The sequence below is a fragment of the Jaculus jaculus genome, chromosome 5 (genome assembly GCF_020740685.1).
Source record: "Jaculus jaculus isolate mJacJac1 chromosome 5, mJacJac1.mat.Y.cur, whole genome shotgun sequence".
In the NCBI taxonomy this organism is placed as follows: domain Eukaryota; kingdom Metazoa; phylum Chordata; class Mammalia; order Rodentia; family Dipodidae; genus Jaculus; species Jaculus jaculus.
Genome location: NC_059106.1, coordinates 27,445,248 through 27,472,515, shown reverse-complemented (window position 1 = coordinate 27,472,515; position 27,268 = coordinate 27,445,248). Strand labels below are relative to the sequence as shown.

Sequence of the window (27,268 nt, the reverse complement as noted above, 5' to 3'; positions counted from 1 at the left end):
TTTTTTTTAATTTGAGAGCAACAGACACAGATAGAAAGACAGATAGAAGGAGAAAGAGAGAGAATGGGAGCACCAGGGCTTCCAACCTCTGCAAACAAACTCCAAACGTGTGCGCCCCTTTGTGCATCTGGCTAACGTGGGACCTGGGGAACCGAGCCTCGAACCAGGGTCCTTAGGCTTCACAGGCAAGCGCTTAACTGCTAAGCCATCTCTCCAGCCCTGTCACTCCTTTCTGAATATTCTTCTGGCCAGCAGTTATTTTTCTCAGGACCAAATTTACTTACCCTGTGGTAAAAACATTTTTTTCAACTTTCTAAGTATGCTTTTGGGATGGTAAGTGAGTGTTAGCCAGGACTTACTTGTCTGTGTGCTAAGTGAATCTCTACTGAAGGAGTGAGAAATGGTTAAGTATATGGACCTTAAAGTAGTGTTCAACATAGAAACGGGAGAAATAGACCAGATGCAAGCTGCCTAATGATAATGAGGACTGTAAATAATCTGAAAGCCTTCAAAGCACATTAAAAACAATCCCTCATCTAATTTCAACATCAAATAAGTCTATACAATGCTTAAACCAGCAAAAGCATGAGGAACTACCATTCTGTGGCAGTGCTGTGCATTTTTGGAAGGGCAAACAAGAGGCTGTCTTTTCACCATTCCCCAGTGAGCACACAAAGGCAGTATCACTCGTCAGATGTATCCTAATTGGCTGACTTGTCTGAATTTTGCTTCACTTTCTCTTCACATGAAGGCCCAGGTGTTAATATGCAGGGAAGTAAAATAGAATATAAAGTTTACGTGCAGGAGGTGAGGGAGGAGGACCAGCATGGCCTTCATATGTGATAACCCCAAGATCTGCCAAGTAACAGTTTTAACAAAATTGAGCCTGAAGTGATACAATGGCTAAGTCCTGCAAAAGTCACACAAATGAACCAAAGAAAATGAGATTTTATGCATCAGAGTCCATTCATGTATCATTCAGAGGTCTGCTCAACTTTCTTTAAGTTAAAATTTGATTCCTGGTGCCAGATGGAAGCAAATTAGTGTCAAAACTAATGGTATCTATACATGTGTGGTGGTTGATTTCATTTATATAGAATAATTAAATGTCAATTTCTCTTTTCGTATGTGGGTGTGTGCACATGCATGTTTGAGTGTGGCTGAATGCCAGATATAACCTGGATGTTGTTCGTCAGATGCCCTCTCACCTCCCTTTGAGACAGGCTTACACTGGCCTGGAGCTCCCCAATTAGGCTTAGCAGGCAGGCCAGCAAGCCCCAAAGCACCCACCCGTCTCCATTTTTCAAATGCTCGGATTAGAAAGAACATACCACATTATACACTACTTTTACATGGGATCAAGGAATCAAATTTAGGTCTCTGTGTGTTAAAGGTGTGCTATTTCCCTCTTGTAGTTGGGGTAAAACACATATCGAAAGGTAACATATGGATGGGAAGGGTTTACTTAGTTTCAGAGATTTGAGTGGGAATGTCAGACCAGAGGCTGTGCATTCCATCCTGTCACCTCAGTAGAGAGGGACCAGCAAGAGTGAACTTATTATGAACAGTCAGTGGGACGAAGTAAGAAACCTGGAGAACTTCCCTGAGCAGCACACCTCTTCCAGCATAGCTGCGCCCCCCAAAGGCCCCACAACATTCCCCAATTTCCACCATCTTGGTATCAAGTACTTAAAACACATGAGCCTATGGAGGACATTTCATTCAGACTGTTCTATGATGCAAACATTTTATCAGCTGACCTATCTCCTCAACCAATATTTTTTCTTCAAATTGGTCAGGTTTAATTATGTACACTAGAAAAATAAGCTGGTGAGCATGCATGTTAAGGCTGGCTTAGTGATAAATGTACCTCAAACATCCATTCAGTAATGTGCAATTGGATAAAAATAGTATCAGTATGTTTAAAGCACAGACAATAAGCTTTAAGTGTTCATTCCATGGGGTCAGGTATCATATTTGTTTCTTTATGCAGGTGAGGGGAATAAGCTTTGGAGACTCTCAACACCCACTCAAAGCCACAGTTTATCATGGTCAGAGCTTCACTGTGGGGTCTGAAACAGAAATTATAAGCAGAAACTGTCAACATGACACATATTTGGTACTTTATGACCTGTCACCTTGTGGGCACTGACTCATCTGCTTGGATGTTTAAGTAAACACTTACCCAAACCCTCACTGGCATTTGCCATTTATTCTGTCCTCATTCTGTTCATGGAAACATGAAAGCCCTTTAAATTTTTGTTGTCTAGCCAAGGCAAAGGTTGATGCAGAAGACCAGCCATCTTTCCCCTAGATAAGACACAGTACACACACACACACACACACACATACACACTCACTTCCCTGGCTCTAAATTTATCTCATGTTTCTTTACCCATGAAGTAGTTTCATTGACTGCAGGACAAAACCTTGCCAGAAGGCCTCTGTCTTTCCCAACCAACTGCATTTTCTCTAAGACATGTTTCCCTCTGTGCCTTTCATTTCAGGATGCCTTCTGAAGGCCCAGGCCCAACGTTCATGTCTAGACACCATTCTATATTTTCTAAGAATCGTGCTGACCAATATTGCAGAAATGATAATGTTCAGGTTGTGACTTGCATTCCAGGAATGTGAGCAGGAATCACAACTGCATTGGTATAGCCAGCAAGCCAGTGTAATCATCAGTACAGTATATGGATTCCTGGCCCTTCACTTGGTCTTTAATAGAAGTGAAACCAACAGCGAAGGATGAGGCAAAGTGGCATTGATAAGCTGCCTTGGGAAGATACCATTTTCACTTAAAACATTTCACATGCCAAAGCCCCACACAGTGGGAGCCTCCTGCCTGTGCTCAGGGAAGGGTAGATGGCTTATTACTTTGGAACTGAGAGTAATGCTGCAAGGAGTTTATCACAGTTCGCATATGAATTTGCATGTTCCAAGTGGAAACATCTTAAGGAAGAAGGCTTCCTTCCAGCTACACTACTTATGGGCTAAAGGACTCATCTGGTGAAATGGTGCTGGCAAGAGTGAAGATGCACCTCCTTTTGATTACAAAATCATTAATACAATGCACCCTGAGGACCTGGAATCTTCCCAAATGCCTCATGCTAGGGAAGGAGATGTTGGGTAATTGATGCCAGCTAGAGAAAGAACTTGCTGCCCAGGCAGAGATTTCATAACATTCTAACAATTTGTCAGACCACCTTAAGAGAAACTGGAGTCCGTCCAGACAATGTAGATGCAGGATAGGACCATACCTTGACCAGAAATGCTGAGTCAGGAATGCCTCTTGCCCCCTACTAAAACCTGAAATGGACTTGAGTAGAAAGGGAGTGCAGGGTCACTTGACTTCTTTCTTTGTTCCTCTCCCCAATGTGGTGACATTGAATAAATCTCTTTTCTTTGCTTTTCACTATTACTTGGCCTATTAAAGATGGGTGGTTGAGCCCAGTTTGTTAGGGCTGCAAGGTGCTCTGTGATAATGACATTCCATGTGGCCTTTTAACACAAAGCAAAGCTATTCACCCCAAACTCATGCCCAGTAGTATAGGCACCCATATATGCTTACACATACATGTACTCCAAACCAATCAACACACATAGTTGTAGCATGATTGCAATATAAATAATTCAGGTAAGAGTCTAGAGAGATGGATTAGCAGTTTAGGCACTTGTTTGCAAAGCCAAAAAAACTAGGTTTGATTCTCCGGTACCCACGTAAAGCCAGGTCCATGCATCTGGATTTCATTTTAGTGGCTATAGGCCCTGGTGCACCCATTCTCCCTCTCTTCTTCTTCTCACTCTCAAAAATAAATAAAATATTTAATCAATAAAGAATGCAAATAAAACTGTCTATATTGGGGTATACCTTTAAACCTAACACTGTGGAGGCTATGGTAAGAGGATCATCATAAGTTTGAGGCCAGCCTGGGGCTACAGTGTTCCTAGTCAGCCTGAACTAGAGTGAGATCCTAGCTCAAAAAATAAAAAAAAAAAATTACAATGAAAACAAAGGAACATAAATGCTTAAGAAAGATTCTGATGTATTGTGTATTAAACTATACTGGTTGGAAATATGACTAGGTTGCTGTATACATGTAAGGTTATTCAAAAGTATAAAAAGTATCAATAACCACTGGTGAATATTTTTCTTATTGTTGGAGGATATGTGAGTCTTAAAAAACTCATCCCTATGAAGCTATCTTTGCTATCAGGTTGCATTTTGTCTAGAGGGTTCATTTTAAGCATATATTATAATAGCCCAAACCCAAGCACAAACTCATATCCTCCTGGAGTGGAGCAGATCAATCAGAGGCCACTTTCCACATGTAACAAAATGAATAGTGGCCCCAATGAGAATATATGCTTTTAAGCAAGTATCACTGCTTCATATATGTGCACTATTGAAGGGTGAGAGAAGGTACTATACATCTAAGCTATCCAGTGGTGTAATATGCAGCCCTCCTGTATTTGTCTAGCAGTTTTGCCCAAATGCAAACTTGTATGCTCTTTATGCCAAATATTTATTCATTTGAGAGGCATGGACAGACAGAAGAAGCAGAGAGCAATTGAGTATGGGCACACCAGTGTTTCTTGCCTCTGCAAACAAACTCCAGCTGCATGCGTGACTGTGCATCTGGATTTACATGGGTACTGGGGAACCAATTTAGGAAGTTGGGCTTTGCAGTAAAGCACCTTCAATTGCTGAGCCATCTCCCCAGCCCTGCCACATACTTACAATTGCTTCCACAGAACCATCAGTGTAAGAATTATTCCATCTGATCATCTCTAGTCATTTACAAGGAATGTATTCCAGAGGCAATATTATGTGGATAAGCCTTGCTCATTGCTGGGGACAAATTAATGAGGGACCTTGCCCTCTTTTTCCCTTGGCAACTAGAGGCTGCCTTCTCTACTGTGGCTCATTTGTTGCCACACACCAGATCTGTATCCAGCCAGTGAAGTCGTCATTTGACCTGCGTTGCTGTAGGTATTTCATCCATACTGGGCCATTCACCTGGGGCACTTCCCATATTTGCTATTCCTGTGGATATTTGTGGTATAGAACAGTCTTAATGAGCTATGGGCAAAAGATAATCCCCAGCAAATACATCAATTGCATGGCTTTCAAGTCAAATTTATAACGATGTCAAAGTCATTTTAGAGAACATTTCAGTTTTATCACCATGGAATGAGGCAGCCAGCGCAAATATTCAGCAAATTAGTGTTAAGCGTTTGCTTTGTATAATGTGAAATGAAGAGATAGGGAGTCTCTTTGCCAGAGTCACCCTTCTCAGTTTCATGGATAAGACCAGCTAATGTGGCCACATTTGGAGAGATTAATCACAATATCAGAAGAATCATTCCAGATTCTAAGAGATAACCCAAGAAAATGGAGAGAACTAATGTGCATGAAAACAATTCTTCTTGAAGTAATTGTACCAGAAGTATGGCTGATGGTCTGAAATTGAATATGAACATGACCCAAAAAACATAAAAGTTCTCACTGTAGAACTATGAGTGTTTATGGTCACATGGGGATTGGTGGAGAATGTCACTGATGTTTCCATCAGTAAGAGCTCAACAATGGAGAAGCATGACCACATACCATCAGGTATGGTGTTGCAGAGCAGCAATGGAATCATATTGGGTGCCCTGAGAACCATGGAATGGCCTCAAATTGGGCTCTAAACAACAATATATAGTGATCTTCCATGGATGTACTCTAAGACACATGGGAGTCATAACAGAGGACAATAAATAAATACACAGAGAACATTGGATTCCTGGTGATATCAGAGCAAATTTCTACTAACCTCAATGTTTTAGATGTGAGAAATTCAGTATGAAGATTGTGGAGTGCTAAGCGCTCCCTGAAGTTCTAGTGAAGTGTACACCCTTCTTTCTTTTTAATTTCTGGTGGCTCCTGGAAGGGGTAGGGCTTCATGGTTTATTAAAGGTATCACTCTAGTCTCTGCCTCTTTCTTTATATGGCCTTGGCTTATGTCTCTTTGTTCTCTTACTTTTTAAAAAACACATAGCCATCTGATTTAGAGCTTACTATAATTTGAGAAGGGCTTCAATTTAAGATTAACTACTTACATTAGCAAACACTCTCTTTCTAAATAGGCTATGTCTTGAAGTGCTAGGTATACATGAATTTGTAAGACTACTTCTTAACTCATGAACTCATGACAATGAGTCTATTTGTGTATACATTTATACATATCAACAAAGAAAAGCTTTAAACTTTTAATGTTCATCCATTTGTCCAGTGAGTGAAAGAGCAATTTTGTTCCTCTGAATCTTTAAGCCAAATGCATTATCCTCTCAGTTGGTGATCCACATTTTGCAGGACATGTTTTCTCCAAGTAGGCTGGTTTTGTCTTTAATGAAAATTAACTAATCCAGGTGAAGCAAGCTTCTGCCTTCCTATGTCTACAAGCATCCTGTGGCTATTCCTTAGAAATGATTTTGACAGAAACTTGTCTTGATTTGGGGATCTCATAGGTCTCTCTGATCAACAGCTCATTGTAGGTAGCAACTGATTTTTGGTACTGGGGGTTACAGGCCAGAAACAACAACAACAAAAATGAAGCTTAGGCTTCATTCCACCCTCTCCAGGGCCCTTCTTTCCAGGTGTTCCCCCTTTACTCTTTTTGAGGATTATACCTTCTAGTCTATCTCCAAGGATAAAGGACTCTATAATACCAGTTCATTATGGATTTAGTTTTGTGTTTGTTTTTCCCCACCTTTGTTTTCCCCTCCCCCAAAACCCTTCTGTCCTTATTGTCTGGGTCTTCAGTTGCCTATTGTATGTCAGCAAGTCAAGCTTGCCTAGGTTAGGAACCACAGACAAGAGAGATCATGAAGCATTTGTCTTTCTGTGATTGTGTGTGTTAACTGAGTATGACCTGTTCCAAGGTTTCTGTCAAAGCACTTGATTACCCACCTGAGGCAAAAGTTAAGATCCTATAGCCAAAGACACCATATGCTGCCAACACAGAGCATGGAGAGATCTGACTAGAATACAGAAGAGAGCGAGGCCCCAGACAGTTATACCATCTAGTGCTGGAAAGCACTGCATGAGCTACTGGGGGAAAGTGGCCAACAACGGTCAAAGCAATCAGAGGTCTAAACTTCTTAGAAGCAAACACCCTGACCAGTAAAATAGAGGCACACAGCCTTGGTGGGTAACTAACAGATTTCTTATTGGCTAAGAGATCCACTCAGTGTAAAGGAACTCCCATCTGGAAATGGGAACCAGATCAGAATCCTTTGGAGACAGATTATACAAGTTTTCTAGTGTCAAGCTCTCACTAGTCTTTGACTAAAAGAAGGGTTACATACATCAAATTCTCTCTAAATTAATCACTTGTATCCCATTTAAACTATGATAACTTCACTGTTCAATGGAGAATCTGTTCTTTTTTAGAAGGTAGTGAGAGCTGAGGAGGTAAACTACCCTTCACACTTCAGTCAAGCCACAGCTAAAACCACAGAGGAACAGAGGGGATGAACAAGAGTGCTGCTTCCATGCTGAACCTGATCAACAGCACCAGGGTATAGGAGACAGACCTGAAGATATGCAACACCTATGCAGGCAGAGATCCAGAGGCTCCTTAGAGCGCATAACTGAATTAGACTTAGAATTCATTCATCACAGCTTAGGGAATTTTGTGGAAGAGGGAATGGAAAGATAATAAAAACCACAGGTTGAGAAATCTTGCTCAGAAGCATTTCTTCATCCCAGATTAACTGACTGCTACTCCCACAATGCCATATAAATTACTAAAGCCAACAAATAAATACTTATTCACACCTTAGAAGCCAAATTACCATTGGTTTAAAGTTCAAATTAAAAAAAAATCTATATGTGCTGTAGAGAGAGCTAAGGCTTGTCTTGGAAGCATGAGGATCTAAGGTAGATCTGCAGAACCCACATATAATTGCCAAGTGTGGTAGTTTACATTTGAAACCTCAATTCTGAGGGAGCAGTGATAGGCAAATGCATAGGACTCCTGGCTATTTAGTATAGCTTACTGAATGAGCTAAAGACCAATAAGAGACATTATCACAAAAACAGGTGGGCAGTGTTCCTGAGGATGAAATTTGAGGTATCCTCTTGCCTTGCTAAACACACACACACACACGCACACACACACACACACACACACACATACACACACACACCTACATTTATTAAAGTGCCCACTAATCTCCCTAATTTATATGATGGTTAGGACTATCCAATATCAACTAACCTCAAAACTTATTCTCTATATGCATAGGTTATAAGGTAATATTTTCCCTAGCTTCCTTTCCTGGAGACTTAATTTTCTCATTCTAAGTGTAGAGCCCTTTTAGGGACACTGTGTGGTGTATGTGTGTATATTTGATATGATGTGTGATACACACATGTGTTTGTGACTTTGCTGCACCCCCATGCACTTGCTGCCTATGGGGTACTTGCCTGTGGTGGTGAGTACTTACCTTTGGTAAGAAGTGCTTGCCTATGGTGTCTGGAACAGAATATTGGGTATCCTACATTATTGCTCTTCAGCCTATTCTCATTTTGAGCCAGAGTCCCTTACTGATTTTCGAACTTGCTTATTTTGTGAGATCCAGAGCTTCTATGGTTTCTGATTCCACTTTTAGGACTGGAGTTATAAGAGCATTTATTCTCCCCAATCTGTTTATGTGAGACATGGAGATTCAAACTTGGGCAATAATGTCAGGCCTCTGTGTCATCTCTACAACCCCACTGAGAAATTTTTGCTAGGAGCAGGTGATTCAATAAAACATTTATATTTTAAGAGTTGGTATAAGAAAGGATTTTTTTTCTGTGAAAACTCAGAAAGTGTATCAGCCAGTATGTTTGTTCAAACTGACCCTTTAGTCTCCATTTCTAGTCCTCTTTAATTAAGCTGATGGAATTTCTGTTAACTTGTGGGCAGTTAAGTGATGTTGAAGGTATTTTTTTTTCCAGAAGTCACCCTTGTGTGTTATGATGATACCTTTTCAGCTACTGTTTATTGAAAATTACATATTTAATTATTTAAAACCAACATTTATTAAGTAAATGTACTTGGCCTTTGTAAATACATTCAAATGAGATACACTACTAATGCTTTGGAAACACAGCAGTAAGCACATGGTACTGGGTATAGAATTTTTTTTTTAATTTCACAGAATTTTTAATTTCAAATAGTACAGAGTTTTCCTCTGTACCTCTCTTTAAAAGATTCCCAGGCTGGGGTGCTGGTTCAATGGTTAAAGACCCTTGATTATAAGCCTGATGGCCTGAATTCAATTCCCTAATACACATGTAAAGCTGGATATAAATTTGCACACATGTCTATAATCTCAATGCTATGGCAATGGGAAGAAGAGTCAACAGAATTCCTAAGCATGCAGGCCAGCTAGACACATGCAGCAGTGAAAACAAGGGGAACCCTCCCTCAAGTTAGGTGGAAGTAAAGGGCAAACACCTCAACATTATTCTCAGTCATCCATATATGTGCTGCAACATACATACATGTGTGCACACACACACACCAAAATAATTCTCTATAGTTTCATCAGACAGGGTTAATCCTAAATTTACAGGCTTAGTTCTTCTCAGATCTGATTTTGAGGCCTTTTTCTTGTTCTGCATCTAGAATCTGTTCCTTCATGGCTCATCCTTGTTATCTCATGTCCTTTCTTTGGAAATCACCTGTTATATCTTGGACAAAAACCTGGTACTATTCAAAACTATAAAGACCAATGCACTTGCTTATATAGTAATCATGTTTGTTAATACCTTACTTTGGTGAAAGGATTTTAAAGAAACTTATGTCAGCAGGAGACAGAGATGTAGCACAAAAGATAAAATATTTGTTCGCTACACACAAGGCCATTGTTCTGATACTCATCACCACCTAACCTGAGTCTGGTGATGTGCCACTGTAATCCCAGCACTCAGGAGATGGACGCAGGGAAATCAAGGTTCAAGATCATTCTTAGCTACAGAGGGAGTTTGGGTCCAGCCTAGAGACCCAGTTGGAAATAATAAAGTAACCTTATGTCAGCAGTGTGACAAGTTGTACAATAAGTATATAGTCAATAAAATTAGTCAATAGTGGATATTGTAATGATTCCTAACTGGTCAGTAGCTCTGTTATTATTTAGTGTTACAAGGAACAACACTGATTCAGGATTTTTCACTTTCTAAGTTTGTAGAAATTCGATGTCCAACATAACATCTTATCCTACACAAAGTCCCCAGCTGTCACTAAATAGCTATGCTCAGATGTCTTTGCTGGGAAGTGACTTAAACAAAATGACAATGGTATAAAATCCTGTCTGTTAAATTCCTGATCCTCCAGATAGTTTTCCTTGTTTCCAGTCCCATTTGTATTTGTTTTCATGTTAGTAAGCAATCTATGTCCATTGACAAAGGTGTCTAGTGCTTTATCCATGCTGTAGAAAGTCGAGTAGGGCAATGTTATTCATGACTCATACTGTCCCTACATTTCTCTTAGTAGCAGGCACATGCATATCATGGCATCTTGAATTTTTAAATGCCAGTTTCACTGGTCTACAAAAACACACTCACACATTATTTTGAATGGACATAGCATTATATGTTTGAGGTAAGAAAAGAGACTTTTGGGATTCTAGCAAGGTCATGGTCATAGTGAACCATGAAATCTTACTTTTTAAAATAAATATTTTTAAAATTTTGTTTATTTTTATTTATTTATTTGAAAGTGACAGGCAGAGAGAGAGAAAGAGAGAGGGGGGGGGGGGGGAGGGAGAAACCGAGAGAGACAGAGAAAGAATGAATGGGCACACCAGGGCCTCCAGCCACTGCAAACAAACTCCAGACGCGTGTGCCCTCTTGTGCATCTAGCTAATGTGGGTCCTGGGGAATTGCCCTTGAACTGGTGTCCTTAGGCTTCACAGGCAAGCGCTTAACCGCTAAGCCATCTCTCCAGCCCTTAAAATAAAGATTGAAGTATATGGTCTGGGGAGATATTTCAGTTGTTAGTGTGCTTGATTTGCACGTGTAAGTACTTAAGATAGATTCCCAGGATATATATATATATACACACACACATATATGTTTAGTGTGATGGTCTATGCTTGTGGAGAGAGCAGGAGTCTAGAGACTTGCTGACCAGCCAGTCTAACTTAACTGGTGAGTTCCAGGACCATAAGAGACCTGTCTCTAAAAATGTGGAGAGAATACTCAAATATTGACACCCAATGTTGTCTTCTTGGCTCCATACACTTTTATACACATATGCACATGCATCTGCACACATACATGCATCCACATATGAAATATGCATAGAGATATGCAGAACACATACACATACCACACATATGGGGGTAGGGAGAGACAAATTTAAATATTATTCCTTTGAATATTTCTTACAACTGGGGTCTACAGAGTTCAGTGCAATGAATCTTACATCACTGTGGCGTAGGTTTCATTAACTTTTGGTGGATGTGAACTCTAACTTCCAAGATAGGGAATGTTACTTAGGTCAACATGGTAACCAAGTAGCAGGATTCAAGCTCAAATCTGTCTAAAACCAAAGTTCATGTTCCAAACCTTTATCAAGTATGTGTACATTAAAAGGGATTCATAACCCCCTTCCTAATCATCTCCTTATCTAAGCTGGTGGGTGCAGGTGCTAGCTGCTGACCTGCTACATCTATTGTTGGACAAATAAAGATAGTTCAAAATGACAAAGGACTAATTCAGAGTTCATTATCCTAATTAGTATCCAGCCTGACAAGTACACTGATAAGCTATGTCCAATTATTTCTAAAGTATATTCTCTTATTTTCTTTGTTTTCCCTTTTCTTGTTGGATTTAGGTAATCATACAATGGAACTCACTGAGCACCAGAGCAATCAGTTAACACATGCACAGTAAGCCACTCCACTGGGGTCACACGGACTGGAGGCAGACAAGCATTATGGTTGCGTTACACTTTCAAGTGAAGCACCTGGCTACCTGGATTCATAAGGAGACACTGATTCGTATCATCAGTGTGCTTGTGTAGGAGGAAGGACACAGGTGCTTCTTTCAAATGCTATTTTTCAATCTTAGCTCCATTATTTATCCCGGACATGGACTTTCGATTAACTCTTGGAGTCTTATTGCCTCTTCTAAGGGGTATCATCTCTCCCATTTTCTCAAGTGCGTTTATGAATGCATTTAGCACAAATGAAACTCAAAGCAGACTCTTTACTATTTATTGCTAGTATCATTGTTTCAGAAGGGATCAGAAGGTAGATTTAGAGGGAAAACAACCAACCAACCAAACAAATAAAATGCCATTTGCAATCAGAGTAAATAGTACCTTTAGCTCACAGGTAGACCAGCTTTTACATTTACTTAATAATATGAATTTTCAGTGAAAATAAAAAGAATTCAAGAAGTTTTTAACATCCTTCACTGATAATATAGATATAATTGCATGTTTAGCTCTTGTTTCCTGATATGATGATTACAATTATTGCTGATGTCCACAGGGAAAGAAGAGAACACATACATTATTGTCCTATCATATTTTTGGTCATTCCTATTCTTGTAAGACATTGTTAGTAACATAACCTCATGGTAATTTGGTATGATCCATGTTACTTTCACTATGATATCTAATATCAAGATTAATGTTTAAAAATATTTTTATTTATTTACAAGAGAGATTGAAGTGAGAGAGAGACATAAAGGTATGGGCATGCCAGGGACTCTTGCCACAGCATACACAACTTTGTGAATCTAGCTTTGTATGGGTACTGGGGAATCAAACTCAGTCCTGTAGACTTTGCAAGCAAGCATCTTTAAACACTGAGCCATCTCCCCAGACCAAAATTAAGATTTTAATACAAAATAAATGAGTCCAAAATTGTCTAGATTCTTTAATAGCTACAAAAGTTTAAAACAAATTAAAAGATCAAAATTTATACATAGTTTAAGATAGATCAAGTTGCAATATTCAGAGATTTTTGTATGCATACATAGTTATTTAAATGTATATAAGTATACACAAGAAAATAAATTTAAATCTATAAATCGAAATACATATAATTTAACTCTATAAGAATATAACTGCACTTTAAAATATTAATATGCATGATTCCATGTATATGTATATAACTATGTATACATAATTTATGTGTGTATATCTTAAGATAATATGTCAACTATAGCTTGAATCCTAGTATCACATTCTATAAACAGATTTTTTTTCATTCACATCTTTACATTTAAATAAGGCCATCTGTAGAGCCTTGGGTTCTAGAAAAAATAGGCTTATAAGATATTTTTATTGATTCAAATTTCAATAGCTCAGATTATTTAGAGCTATAGAGTTATTTTATAAGTTTCTGCAGTGTGGCATGAAGTAAGATTTTACATTTTATCTTTAACTTTTTTTCCCCTTTTAAAACATTTATTGATAATTTTGATTCCTATACAGAATGTGTTTTGATTCACGATCCTTTCCATGACCATCTCATGATTTCCATCCTAATTCCCCTTCTGATGAAACTTTTCTTCTTCCTAATCATTACCCTTTTTATTTTCATGCCTCTTTTTTCTTAATGTGTGGGTGTAGCATAGAGTTTCATCAGGGTTATCTGTATGGATACAGATGGAGAATTACTTACTAGAGTATGTGGGCTTAACCAGTGGCTTACCCTTGCAAAAAAAAAAAAAAAAAAAAAAAAAAAAAAAAAAAAAAAAAAAAAAAAACCTCTCCCATTCCCCCAGCCTCCACTAACTCCTAAAGGAGGGGTGAGGGCTTCATGCCCTCTTCCCTAATTCATGATAGAATGTTGATGGTTCCAGTATGGTGTGGGTTTTGTGCAGGTGACACCTGTAACTGTGGTCACGAATGCAATGCCCATATCATGCTCAGACAGCAGCACTCATGATATTCTGACTAAGCCGTACACAAACTTGACAAAGGCATTTAGTGAGTACTCATCTAATTAATTAATTTTGTCGAAAATAAGTGACAAAGCTACCTCATGAAGGAGAACTTGAATGCAGTCTTTGCAATGAAGGGGTGAATCAAAGGAGCATGGGGCACACAGAATAGAAACTCCACCGAGGAAGGACACCCTAATTAGCTCCCTCTCTACAGATCCATCTCAGAGAAAGTGAGTCTGCACTGAGCTGGACAAAGTGGCTGGTGATCATTCTGAAGTTGCCAGAAGTGCCTTTGCAAGTGGACCCCACAGCAGCAATGCTCTTCAGTGTGTTGTGCGATGGTTCAGCGAAAGCAAGTCAGGTGGAAGTGCACTTGTGTGTGTACTCTCGCAGCTACAGTGAGTTTCAGTACTTCTGAGTGTGGCGGGTACAGGGAAAGCAAGTTTGATGGAAAGGGGACACAGGGACATGCATCCTTGTAGAGGTTGTCTGCCAAGCACAGTATCCTGTTACACTTTCTGTTCACTACGGCTGTTTGCAATGCTGCTTTTATGTTGTGGCTTGCTCCCTGTGCAAATACTACCTTCTTGAATTCTCACAGAACTACTGGGACAATGTCTGTGGACCTGGCATGAGGAAGGAAGGGCACCCTCCCATGTGAATCACTAGTCATAGAGGTGGCACACACCATCGACCCTACTCACCTTCACATTTTGCATATTCACCAACCTCACATCACTTGTCCTTCATTTGCAGCTTCCACTAAGGCAAACAATACCAGAAACACTGCTTAGCAGTAATATAAAGTTGTGCTGATAATATTACACTTCTCTCCTCAATATCAACTGCTATTGTTCTAAGAAACTGAATACACATTATCAAGAAGGCCTTTCTTTGGCCCTTTTCTTTCTTTAATACATAAGAGACTCTATATTTCTGAGGCCTATGCTGGGCCTGAAAGATTCCCATCTGACTAGATTCCAATAGACACTTGGGGGCTTCACACTTTGGCCTGGAGTCCTTTTGTTTAGGCATCAGCAAATCTCCTAGGGTCTTCCTGCAGCTGTTCTGTCTGCTGTCATGCCTCTGAGCTAATTGTCTTTAATGAACCTGCTTGGTCACTATTCTTGCCCATAAAGGTAACAAGATTTTTACTTTTTCCACTGAACACTGGGTTTCTTTAAAAAGTGCTGATACATTAAGCTTGCTTATACTTTTATAGAGAAAGCTCAAATTACAGAGAATTCAAGAGCCAGTATCCTCTGTGTATCTTAACCAGGTGGAGCCCTGTGGAGCCTTTAGCAATAATTATAGCTCTTAGTTTTATTTAGCTCTTAGCTAAAATTCATGGAATACAGGCTCTCACATGGATGAATCTACTGAAAGTTTATACATTGGATCTCAAAGAGAGGACCCACCCTGCATCCCAACATCTTTTGGGATTTTGTCAGAAATTCAGATTCCTAAGCAACACCAGACCCACCAGGGCAGAAGCTTTGGACTAACTAGCCCATGGAATATTAGGAGGCATGCTCTTTTTTTTTTTTTTTTTTTTTGGAACTTCCATTTATAGATCACATGAGGTGTGTGTCCCAATTTCACTCATTAACTTCATTTTTCAAGGGAACTGAGCCTCTTAGGGATTTACTTATCTATGAGAGCCACAGATTCTCTGTTAGACTTCAATGTGGAAACAATATATGGAAGAGATCAACCATATCATGATGAGACACAAGTGACTTGCAAATGGTGGTTAAAAGCTCAGAAAATAGTGCACTGGAGAGATTGCTCAGTGGTTAAGGCACTTGCCTATGAAGCATAAGGGCCCAGGTTCAATTTCGTAGTACCCATGTAAGCCAGATGCACAGGGTGGTGCCTGTACCTGGAGTTTGAGTTTGTTTGCAGTTGCTAGAGGCCCTGGCATACCCAGTCTCTTTCTCTCTCTCTTTCTTTCTCAAATAAATAAAAAAAGTATATATATTTTTTTAAATCTCAGTAAATAGAAGACAATTAGGAACACTTCTGGCCCGGGGAGTTGGTTCAGTGAGTAAATGCTTTTCATGAAGGCATGAAGGTCTGTCTTTGCACCCCTAGAACCCATTTACAATGACAGACATGGTGGCATGTATCTCTAATGCCAATGCAGGGGAAGAAGTGGACACAGGTAAGTTCTGGAATTCACTGCCTTCTTAGACTTGCCAAACTGGTGAACTCTAGGCTCATTGAGGACCCTGTCCCAAAGGTGGACAGTGACAGGAGAAAACCCCCAACATAAAACTCTAGCCTCCACATATAACATACACATGCATGTGTGTTCCCACACATATACCCCTACACACATAAATATGCATAAATACATTCATGCACATATAAACCGTAAGTACACGAAGAAGGACTTTTCATTATACTTGAAATAATTCACTATGTTTAAATAGACAGAGGATTGCTTTTGTATGTTACAGTTGAGATATACACCCTCATTTCTACTAACCTTAGGTGAAAATCTCAAAATGTAATGGATTTAAAAATTGAAGATGCAATTCTAACACATTGTCTATGGCTTAGTAAGTACCTTGACAACAAGGTTAACTTCACCACAGTGCATGTGAGAAGATCATTCCCTCTTTCATGCCAGGTTCTAACCCACTCCAAATGCAGCTAGTGTGAGGACAGCCATCACCTGCTCCCCACTAGAATGCATCCATGAGAATATTAATTCTGAAGATTCTCTCTGTCCATGGGATGGGTTTAAATGACACCTGTATAAATGTGGGGGGCATTTGTTTCTTAGAAAGACTAGACCCTGTGTGGAGAATTACTCTGAAATATCTCAGCAAATTCTCCCATTAAGGAGGGAAAGCTAATGAGCATCCTTAAGGAACTTTCTAGGACTAAGAGAAAAGTGAGAGGGCTCGAGGAAAACATACAGAGCCTAGAGAAAAGAGCAGCTGCTGTTTTTGCCAAATGACCAATTGTTTGTTTCCCCTCTTCTGTGGTGCTACACTCATTGGTAACAGCCTGTAAGGCTGGCTGAAGAGCACAGCACTGGACTTCTGTGATGAGTCAAGGACAATTCTGAGCAATGAGAATCTTGACTTGAATGCTTAAAGATGAGTCCTTGGAGAAGACAGGATTCCATGGCCATGCATTTCCCACTATAATGCATAGTGCATTCCACCAACTAAGGAGCAAAATTTGAAGGAATGGGGGTAGTGGGGTAGGAAGCCTGCAGATTGATTGTCACAATGAATGGTTATACAGGTTTGCCAAAGAGAAACAAGATTACATTTATAAAAATGTAATTGGAATCTGATTTTAAACCAAGCCTTTGCATTTCCTTCTGCACTTTATTTCTGTTGGTCTGCCACGTGAGGGAAACTCATGTTTGCATTGGTTGTCTCTGTTAAATTGACAGCAATTTCCTGCATATGCTTACTTCATCAGTAACTTCTAAAATAATGTTCAATATTGAAATTAATACCCATATTTAGAGTTTCTATGTGCATTTGTCTGAGAGAACAGATGAAAATGTATTTTAAAATCCTGGGCTGGAGAGATGGCTTAGCAGTTAAGCACTTGCCTGTGAAGCCTAAGGACCCTGGTTTGAGGCTTGATTCCCCAGGACCCATATTAGCCAGATGCACAATGGGGCACACATGTTTGGAGTTCTTTTGCAGTGGCTGGAGGCCCTGGCGTGCTCTCTCTCTCCCTCTCTCTCTCTCCCTCTTTGTCTCTCTGTCTGTTGCTCTGAAATAAATAAAAATAAACATTTAAAAAAAAACTTTAATTTTATTGATTTATTTGAGATAGAGAGAGAAAAAAAAAAAAAGCCAGAAAGAGGAAGAGAGAGAATGAGTGTGCCAGGGCCTCCAGCCATTTAAAGGAATTCCAAACACAGGTGCCTCTTGTACACCTGGCTTACATGGGTCCTGGAGAATTGAATCTGGGTCCTTTGGCTTTGCAGGCAAACACTTTAACTGCTAAGCCATTTCTTCAGTGCCCCAATTAAAAAAAAAAATCTTTCCAATTAGATTTGATGGCATGTTACTATGTATGCTATTTATTATTGAAGCAGCTTTAAAACAAAATGGCCACCAACTAATGAAACAATTGCCTTGGTTTGTAGGCTAAAAGATATGGAGAAGATCACAGTGTGTATTCTCAATCAAATCTATCTTCAGATTTATCTTTGTGCTTGTGTACATGGAGACACATGTGTGTGGAAGTGCACATATGAATGAAGGTGCATGTACAATTGTGCATACATGCATGAGAAGGGCAGAGGATAATCACTATTGAATTTTCTCTGAGGCAACTTTTTTTGTTTTCCTGAAATAAAGTCTATTCCTGGCATGAACTTCACCAAATAGGTTATTTGGCTGGCCAGTAAGGCCCAGGGATCATTCTAGACTTCCCAGGGAGTGGGATGATGAATGCAGATGACCATGCCTGCTTTTCTACAAAGATTCTGTGGATTGAACACTGGTTATCGTATTTATATGACAAGCAATTTACCAACTGAATTATCTCCTTACCCCTTCATATTTACCTTTTATAACTGACCTGGGATATCACATATGTAAATATATTGGTACTTTGTGTCTCAAATACAGTTTATATAACCTCTTTTAAGATTTTGTTTACATAATTTTCCTGCTTCAAATGCCATCTCTACTCACTTCCCACCTTCCCACATTGCTGATTAAAAAAAAAATGTTTCTGCACAGTTGTTGAGAGTTTAACATAACTCACATATGACTGCTGACGCTGTGACTCAGCTTTGCCCCTCCTGCTGACACACAGCAGCCACACCTCTGGTGTGAGAGTTGTCACCAGCACTGCTCATATTAATGCACTCTGTGCTACAGAGCCATTTATTTATCTCCTCATTCTTTTGTTTCACCGGCAGGAAGAGATCTCATCTCTAAGCTTCATGCATGCCCAGCATCTAGTCCAATGCTAGGCATATAATGAGACCGTAAAAGATATATGTTGATAGTAATGAGGTTTTCACTCCCAAATTGTTTTCTGAAATTGGTGGGCTTAAGATACTACATCAAATAGTGATCAATACTCAGGCCATTGTAGGCAAAATTGGCAGAATAGATGTGTATAAATCATGAAGATAGGAGAGCATCTCCCAGAAAATTTGGAAGTCGTTCAAGGATGAAATCAGGAAGCTTATGACTGAAATGTATAATTCATTGTTTCAATTGACCTCAGTGTAAGCAAAGTGCTGGGTAGCCACTGTGAACCTTCATATGCAGACAGACTCCAGAAAGCTGTAGGAAATCACAGAGCCTCATGCTGCACAGGCTAAAGGATCCCATGGTAAAGGTCTTGATGGCCTGTGTTTTATAAAAAGGTAAGATGGACATTTAAGAACAAATTGAAAACTGAATATCAATAAAAGAGAGGATATATGGAGGGAAGTCAAAGGGTAGTGGAGGAGAGGACACTGAAATGTCCCATATAAGGAGCACCTGAGTACATGGAGATAATGGTCTGGACAGGATCCCCTTCCTGGTAGTAGAGAGAATCTGTCACAGAAGGTAAGGGATCAGCCTCTGTAACTGTTGATAAAAGATCCAAATGAATAGGTTGAGGATGTAGTTCAGACAGTAACATCCTTGCCACATGTGATAAGTGTGCTTGTAATCCTATTGCTGAGAAGCAGGGTCAGGCAGAACCTAAGGCTCCCTGGAAAGCCAGTCAGGCCTAATTGGTGAGCTCCAAGCTAATGAGAGACACTGTCTGAAAACAGGGACAGAGTTTCTGAGGAACAACATTCAAAATTGTCTCCTGGCATCCATGTACACACACACATATGCACCCACACCTACACATGTCCACATACACATATATGCATTCAAAATGACCACATTAACTATTCAATAGAAGAGGAGGCAGGCATATTTAATTTCATGTAAACAAGAGTAGTTCATTTGAAAACAGTGGAACAACAGGGATATTTGGCTTTATGTCCACTCATCTCTCTCAAATGCAGTCCTAATGGTCTGAGACTTTAGAATCATCACAATAAATTTTCGGCCAGGAAAACAGTGTAATCTACTTCTGGAACAATCATGACCATACCAGTAGACACATAGCTACCAACAGGAATGGTATAAAAGTAGTGGCTGGATATACCAAGTTTGAGACTTAGGCTCGACATCTTCATGCCTACTAAGTTTTCCTAGAAGGCTAGCTATATTGGATAAGTCCAAAGGAAACCTGCCTTTTCACTTTGGTTTAGTTTAACAGGTTTACCCCCTAACTGAGCAGAATGTGTTCTGAATCTTGATACAATCTACTTCCACCTCTTTACCAGAGCCTATCTGTTCTCACAGCTAGGCTTTTGACATCAGATAAGCTGTTATTTAATGGCTTATGTGGTTAGGCTTTATGGATAGGCGGAGCTTGCCCCATCATTACACTATGTATATAATATGAAAGGTCAAGGTTGCTCAATTTGAAAGCTCAATTTCTTCTGTAAAATAGAAGCAGTTCATTAGGACTCTATGGAAGGTAAAATTTAATATTACCCTTCCTAGTCTTAGCAGAGTGCCTACATGTATGGGGTGCCAGATAATAGGGACATATAGCACTGGACATCCTGGTACATAGACACTCTCATGAAGGAAATAAATTCACTTCAAACTTTGGGATGCTGTTTTCTGAACTGTGATGGTTACATTTAGAGGTTATAGCTCACAAATTCCCTTGCTTATTTACAGAGAAGTCTCTGTATCCCCAGTTGCCCATACAGTGTTCACATACCCAGGAGGGGGTCTCTATGTCTTCACAAAAAGGGGTGATTAGAATGGGTGATCTGAATCAAGTAGATGTATGCAAGTGACAAACAGACTGGCATTTACTAAGCTATGAAGGGGCATGTCAGCAAAACCAAACAAGCTAATAATTTCATGATCAATGCACAATATTCTGCTGGCAGTTAATGTTTACCTGTAATCCATACCTCAAAGTGACTTATTGCATTGTTTTTTAAAACAATAAAATAAATTATCTTGTAAAGGCAGATGTACTTTATTATGGATAATGTGAAAATTGTACTGTAAAAGAGAAAGCAAATGATTGGAAGAAAGATAAATTTTAACATCCAAGACTCACACAAGCTGTCAACAGTTCCTGTATTTTGTTATGCTCACGGATGCAACAATCAGGGACAGTGCAGGTGGTATCAACGTTTTCAGGTGACATTAAATTTCCCAACTAGAAAATCTTGGGTTTGGATTACAAAACAAGTGTGAAATTTACATGTACATGTTTATATGTATGCACATGTGAAAATATGCATGTGCAGTCTAAAGTCTGTCACTGAGTGTCTAACTCAGTCTCCCTCCAACTTATTATTTTTGTTTGTTTGGTTTTGGTTTTGTTTTTTGAGGTAGGGACTCACTTTAGCACAGGCTGATCTGGAGTTCACTATGGAGTCTCAGGGTGGCCGCGAACTCATGGCAATCTTCCTACCTCTGCCTCCTGAGTGCTGGGATTAAAGGTATGCACCACCACACCCATCTCTCTCCACCTTATTTTATTTATTTATTTATTTATTTATTTATTTATTTATTTATTTATTTATTTATTTTGGATTTCAAAATAGGGTCTCACTCTAGCCCAGGCTAACCTGGAATTCACTATGTAATCTCAGGGTGGCCTAGAACTCATGGCGATCCCCCTACCTCTGTCTCAGAGTGCTGGGATAAAAGCACTTGGGTGCACCATCATGCCTGGCTTCTACCTTATTTTTGAGATAAGTCTTTCAATGAACCTGGAGCACAGGAGCTTGGCTAGATCTATAAGGATCTCTTTATCTTGCATCCCCATGATGAGATTAAAAGTATGTGCCAATGTACCAGGATTTAAGGTTCTGGAGATCCAAACTCAGGAATTGAGGCTTTTGCAGCAAGCACCTTACTAGTCTGACTTAGCCTCCTCCATAACCCTTGTGTAAATATCTTGATATGTATAATAGTTAGCTGGAAAGGCAAATGTTTGGGCACTCCCCCACACAGAGAACACAGAGCAGAAAGGCTGCTCATGGATATAACAGGAATAGTAAGGTGTGTGTGTGTGTGTGTGTGTGTGTGTGTGTGTGTGTGGTATATTTTACTAAGTGAGTGATAAAATCTGGTCTGAGTGGATTTAATTAAAATGTTTTGTGTGATCTAAAAATATAACTTTCTAAATTTACTAAACAGTGGCTCACGTTGCTGCTTAGAGTTAGCATCTTAAAGTCTGCATTGTTTCCTTGGGTCTACAGATCATACAAGAAGAAACTTCATATCTGCTGAGACTAAGAATTGTTGTCAGTATGCCCCTGATACACCTTCATGCCTAATTATTTAGTGAAGAAGGGAGCTACGGTTAGTTCACAAGTCATGGAGTGTCACTGAGAGGCTGAGCAGTGGCCTCATTCCTGAGCATTCTATTGGGTGCCACATAGAAACCCTCTAAATTGGATCTATTTATTTATTTAGTTAGTTAGTTAAGTATGACCGACAGAGAGAAAAAGAGGCAGATAAAGAGAGAATAGGCATGCCAGGGACTCCAGCCACTGCAAATGAATTTCAGATGCATGTGCCACCTTGTGCATCTGGCTTATGTGGGAGTTGGGGAACTGAGCTTCAAACTGGGGTCCTTAGGATTCACAAGCAAGTGCTTAACCACTAAGCTATCTTTCCAGCCCCCAAATTGGATTTTAAAGTATGGAGATTTGCCTCTATTTTAGAAATGCATTTTTAAGGGTCTTGACCAGATATGTGTGAAATAAAATAAATCTCTTTATTACTGATACATTCATTTTTCATCCACATAATGTGTTGTGTTTGTATATTCCGATAAATGGATTTTACATGATATCCAAACAAAGACCCTCTGTCAGACAAAAGGAAAGTATGTACATGATTAAGAAATGTAATTCTTTCACAAGTCATATTTAATGAAGGTAGAAAATGGTACTAATGTTCTCAGATACCAATGCTCTCTGAGAATTTAAACAGAACAAAGCAGACAATACCATGGAAACCTCCTTTTATTTTGTTTTGTTCTCTCCCTTTACTTAAAGCATTATGGTGAATATTTGGTAATCTGGCATTATTAATAAGTTGAAATTAAAAATAAAATTAATTAGGGACTATAGAGATTGCACAGTGATTAAAGGTGTTTGCTTGCAAGCCTGATGGCCTGAGTTTGATTCCCCATGTAAAGCCATATTCAGAAAGTGGTACTTGCATCTGGAGTTTGTTGGCAGAGGCAAGAGGCACTGTTGAACCATTTTTTTCTCTTTCTATCTCCATGAAACACTCTTCCCCTCAAATAAAGAAATAAATGATTTTCTTAGTTTCAGAATTTAGGTACTCTGTGTATATATATATATATGTATATATATATACATATACACACACACAGAGATATGTTTAGATGTCACTGGTGCTTTCTGGCTTTTATATTTAGCAATGTGTGAATTAAACAGCAGGGTTTAATATTATTCTTATAGAATAGGTCTGACAAGGTTAACATTTCAGATGGGAACACTAAAAGAAATGTGAACATTTAAAAGAAGAGCAATTACAGAAAATCAGAAGGTACAGTTTTATCACCAAATATATTTAGACATAAATCGTAGTTTTGGACTTATAGTGTTCCCACAATGTCAAGGCTGTTAAAGGTGTTAGAATAGTGGTTGGGAACAATCCTATTCAATCTACCCTCCTGTTTCTAAAACTCTTTGTAATTCTGAAGTTCTTTAAAGGAACCATTCAAAACTTAGTCCCATGTGCAGAGAAAAATGAGGCTCTCATTTCATTTTAAATGGACAGATAAACGAGTGACTCCTTACTTGAAGGAACTTGGGACTATTTTGAGATACAAGTAAACCAAAAGTGTATATACATTACAGAACCCTTTTTGCCGGCTGTTCCCAAGCTCAGAAAGATTGTCATTTCTTTAATACATTCTTCTCCAGAGGGATGCTGAAAGAAGGACATTCAGTTCTGAAGAAAATGAAAGTGGGAATTTTTTAAACTGAGACAAAATAACTCAAAACTGCAACTCTACCTGTAAACAACTAGTTCTGATTGAAAATGCCAGAGAAAATAAATAATCCCATATCTGTTCACCTCTCTAAAGTCAACATAAAACTTTAAAATTGTCTCTTAGGATGGAAAGTGAGCTTATTTTTCAGTTCAAACCAAAATCCAAACCAAGCACAAATCTAAAAATCCATGGGGACTTCAACACAGGGAAAAAAGTAGAATAGTTCTCCATGACTACCTTTCAAATGAAGCAAATACATGCTCTATAATACGGTTATATCCTCATATAAGTGACCAAGACGCAAGATGACAACAACCATATTCTCACAATTCAGCTGCTTCATTGATCTGAATCCTTTTTTCATGGCAGAAATACAATCAGGGAGATACTATGAAGGAATGAATATGTTACCCGTGCTGCTTTTTCGCAGTTTACATATGTTTAAGAAAAGCTAAGTGATTGCTTATTCTCCTAAACTAAGAACAGCATAAACATACATATTGCATGACTCAAAGCATGTGTTTCCATAGGCATCTCTGAGTAAAGCTTTTTCTATGTGCCTATCTTCCTCCCTTTCCTCACAGAATTTTCTATCAACCTTTTATTTCTACTTAGGTCAAGAGTACTTGGCTTGGAATAAGGAAGAAAGTCATGTTTTATAAGTTAAAGCAAACCGTTCCTCACTGAGAAGATGAAGATTAAGAAGACAGGATGATTGTAAACTTTGACACTTGTCTGGCATGTTTAAATCTTTTAGGTGTTTTGGAAGTTTGGATCCAGGGTGTTAAGCCCATTGGTCTTAATGTCAGACCAGACTATAAATTCCTCTGACACAATTCGACAAACTGGACCACTTTGGCTCAGGACATAATAGAGTTAGTTAAGTTGTTATAAGACATCAAAGTTGTTTAATAATCAAGTCAGTTGAGGAATCTATTTTCAGTTGATTAACAAAATCTCATTGAAAATCAAACTTCTGTGGTAGGTTTCTCTGTTTCTAATGGATGATATAAGTGAATCTCATAGCCATCCATGTTGTCAGAGATGAAGGAACACACAGTGAACTCTCCACAGCTCTGCATCCAGGTTTCCCTAGAAACAGGAGCTGTGGTGGAGCAAGGTTTACTGTGTTCTAATTATTTCTGACCTGGCATTCAATAGCTTTTAAACCATAATCTGGAATAGGGAAGTAAGTGATAGAAACACGCCCTGGTTACCATTACCACTTCTCAGTTTCATACAATGTAAGAGAAGAGACTGCCCTACCCAGACACTGTCTTCTTGCTTGTATTGTTTCCAGTTGCGCCCCGTGTCGCTGAACATCAGGCCATAACTCGTCACCCAGTCAGAGCTTCCATATCTTCCCTGTGTGGCCACTGCTGTAATCTCCATTCTGTTCCCAAGGTCCATCTGGAGCCACTGTTGGGCATTGGAATCTGCTGGGGACCAACCACCAGTTCCTAGAGCAGGTTGGAAAAGAGACTTCTGGTCAAGCTTTACAAAGATATTATTTTTAAATGTCAAAAACAAATAACACATTGTTCAACTAAGATGTTTTTACCTGGAAATATGCTTCACACTTCCCTTCCTACTAGCACTTTCATGACTAACTATTTTTTGCAAATGTCATTAGCATATATTAATTATACATAGTAATGGGTTTCATTATGACATTTTCATGCATGTACTTGGTTCCTATTTATCCCCCCATTATTCCCTCTTTTTTCCATATCCATTCCATTAATCCATTTCCTCTTCCCAAATAGTCCTCCTTCTACTTCTCTTCTTTCTTTTTAAATATCTTATTTCTTTATTTGAGAGAGGCAGAGGCATATACAAAGAGAGAATGGGTGCACTGGGGCCTCTAGCTATGGCAAATTGACTCCAGATGCATTATGCTCTGCCTTGAGCATCTGATTGTACATGAGTACTAGGGAATCGAATCAGGGTCCTTTGGCTTTGCAGGCAAAAGCCTTAATTGATAAGCTATCTTTCCAGTCCCTCCTGTTGTTTTCAATGTGCATACGAACCAATGTATTTAATGGGGGTTACTTACAGAAGCATGAACAACTTTTCAATGGCTATTCTGCTGAAGAAAATGTCTTTCAATCTCCCAGCAAGCATCAATTACTTATAAATCCTCAGGGAAGGGTGGGGCCTCTTGAACACCTCCACCAACTATGGGTTTAAGCATGCTGCTTATGTCCCTTGTCATTTGATTTTGCACTTCAGCCTACTTCATTACAAACACAAAGCTTTGTGAGACCACTAGTGCCCATCCCATCCTAAAGAAATAGACACAGCAAGCTTAAGACGCTTGACAGTCAGGATTCAAGCACAGGTGGGGAAATCTAGATATTTGAGAACACTCTGTAACAGAAAAAATGTGTTTCTGCAAATAACTAATGGTGCAAGTTACTGGGAGGAGCCATTTCCATCTGCTGTGATATCAACTCCAGAAGAGCATGACTGCCACCTTTCCCAACATTCACAAAAGCCCCAAGCCCCTCCATTTCCCTAACTTCCTCCAAGTAAAAGAGAAAGATTTTTCCTGCCTAGAAAACCCAAGCTGATTCTGAAATTCCTCATTATTTCTACCAAATCTGCATTGATCATTACATAGGTTTCATTCCTCTTTTTAGGCAGGAAAAGAAAAGTGACTTAAACTGAACCATGCCAACAGCATCATCAGCATGAATACATGACACACAATAGATGTGGAATACATAAATATTCTGAGTGATTAAAGTAGAAATAAGTTTTAGCTTTATCCTTTATTTTTTGGCATGAACATTATATTCTTCCAGTATTTTTCATGGGTAAATTGCAAATTATATTGTACCTACTATGTATAGCATAAAATGTCATAAAACAATATGTACAGAAGTTTGAGAGTAGATAAAATAATGTAGGACTTTTGCCTTATGAGTAATTTTTTTATATGTATGTGTGGCACATTTGTGTATTTGTATATGTGTGATGCACATGCATGAGATGCATATGCACTTTTGCTCACATGCTTGTACGGGTCACAGAGCAGCATTGAATATTCTCTTTAATCACTCTCCTCTTCCTTCCTTCCTTCCTCCCTTCTTTCCTTTCTTTCTTTCTTTCCTTGAGTGAGAGGGTACAGATAGTAAGAACAGGTATGCCAGGACCTCCAGGCACTGCAAACAAACTCCAGACACATGTACCACCTTGTGACTCTGGCATATGTGTGCCCAGGGGAATCGAACCTGGGTCCTTAGGCATTGCAGGCAAGTGCCT

At 39.1% G+C, this 27,268-nt stretch overlaps 1 protein-coding gene across 2 annotated transcripts in view; it reads right to left on the bottom strand.

The window, feature by feature from the left end:
* The window catches only part of Cntnap5 (contactin associated protein family member 5), a 768,721-nt gene that overhangs the window by 562,408 nt on the left and 179,045 nt on the right, over positions 1-27,268 (bottom strand). For both annotated transcript variants that reach the window (XM_045150560.1, XM_045150562.1), the window contains exon 3: positions 25,268-25,461. In XM_045150560.1, coding sequence (XP_045006495.1) covers positions 25,268-25,461 — 194 coding nt within the window. The remainder of the gene's footprint in view (positions 1-25,267; positions 25,462-27,268) is intronic.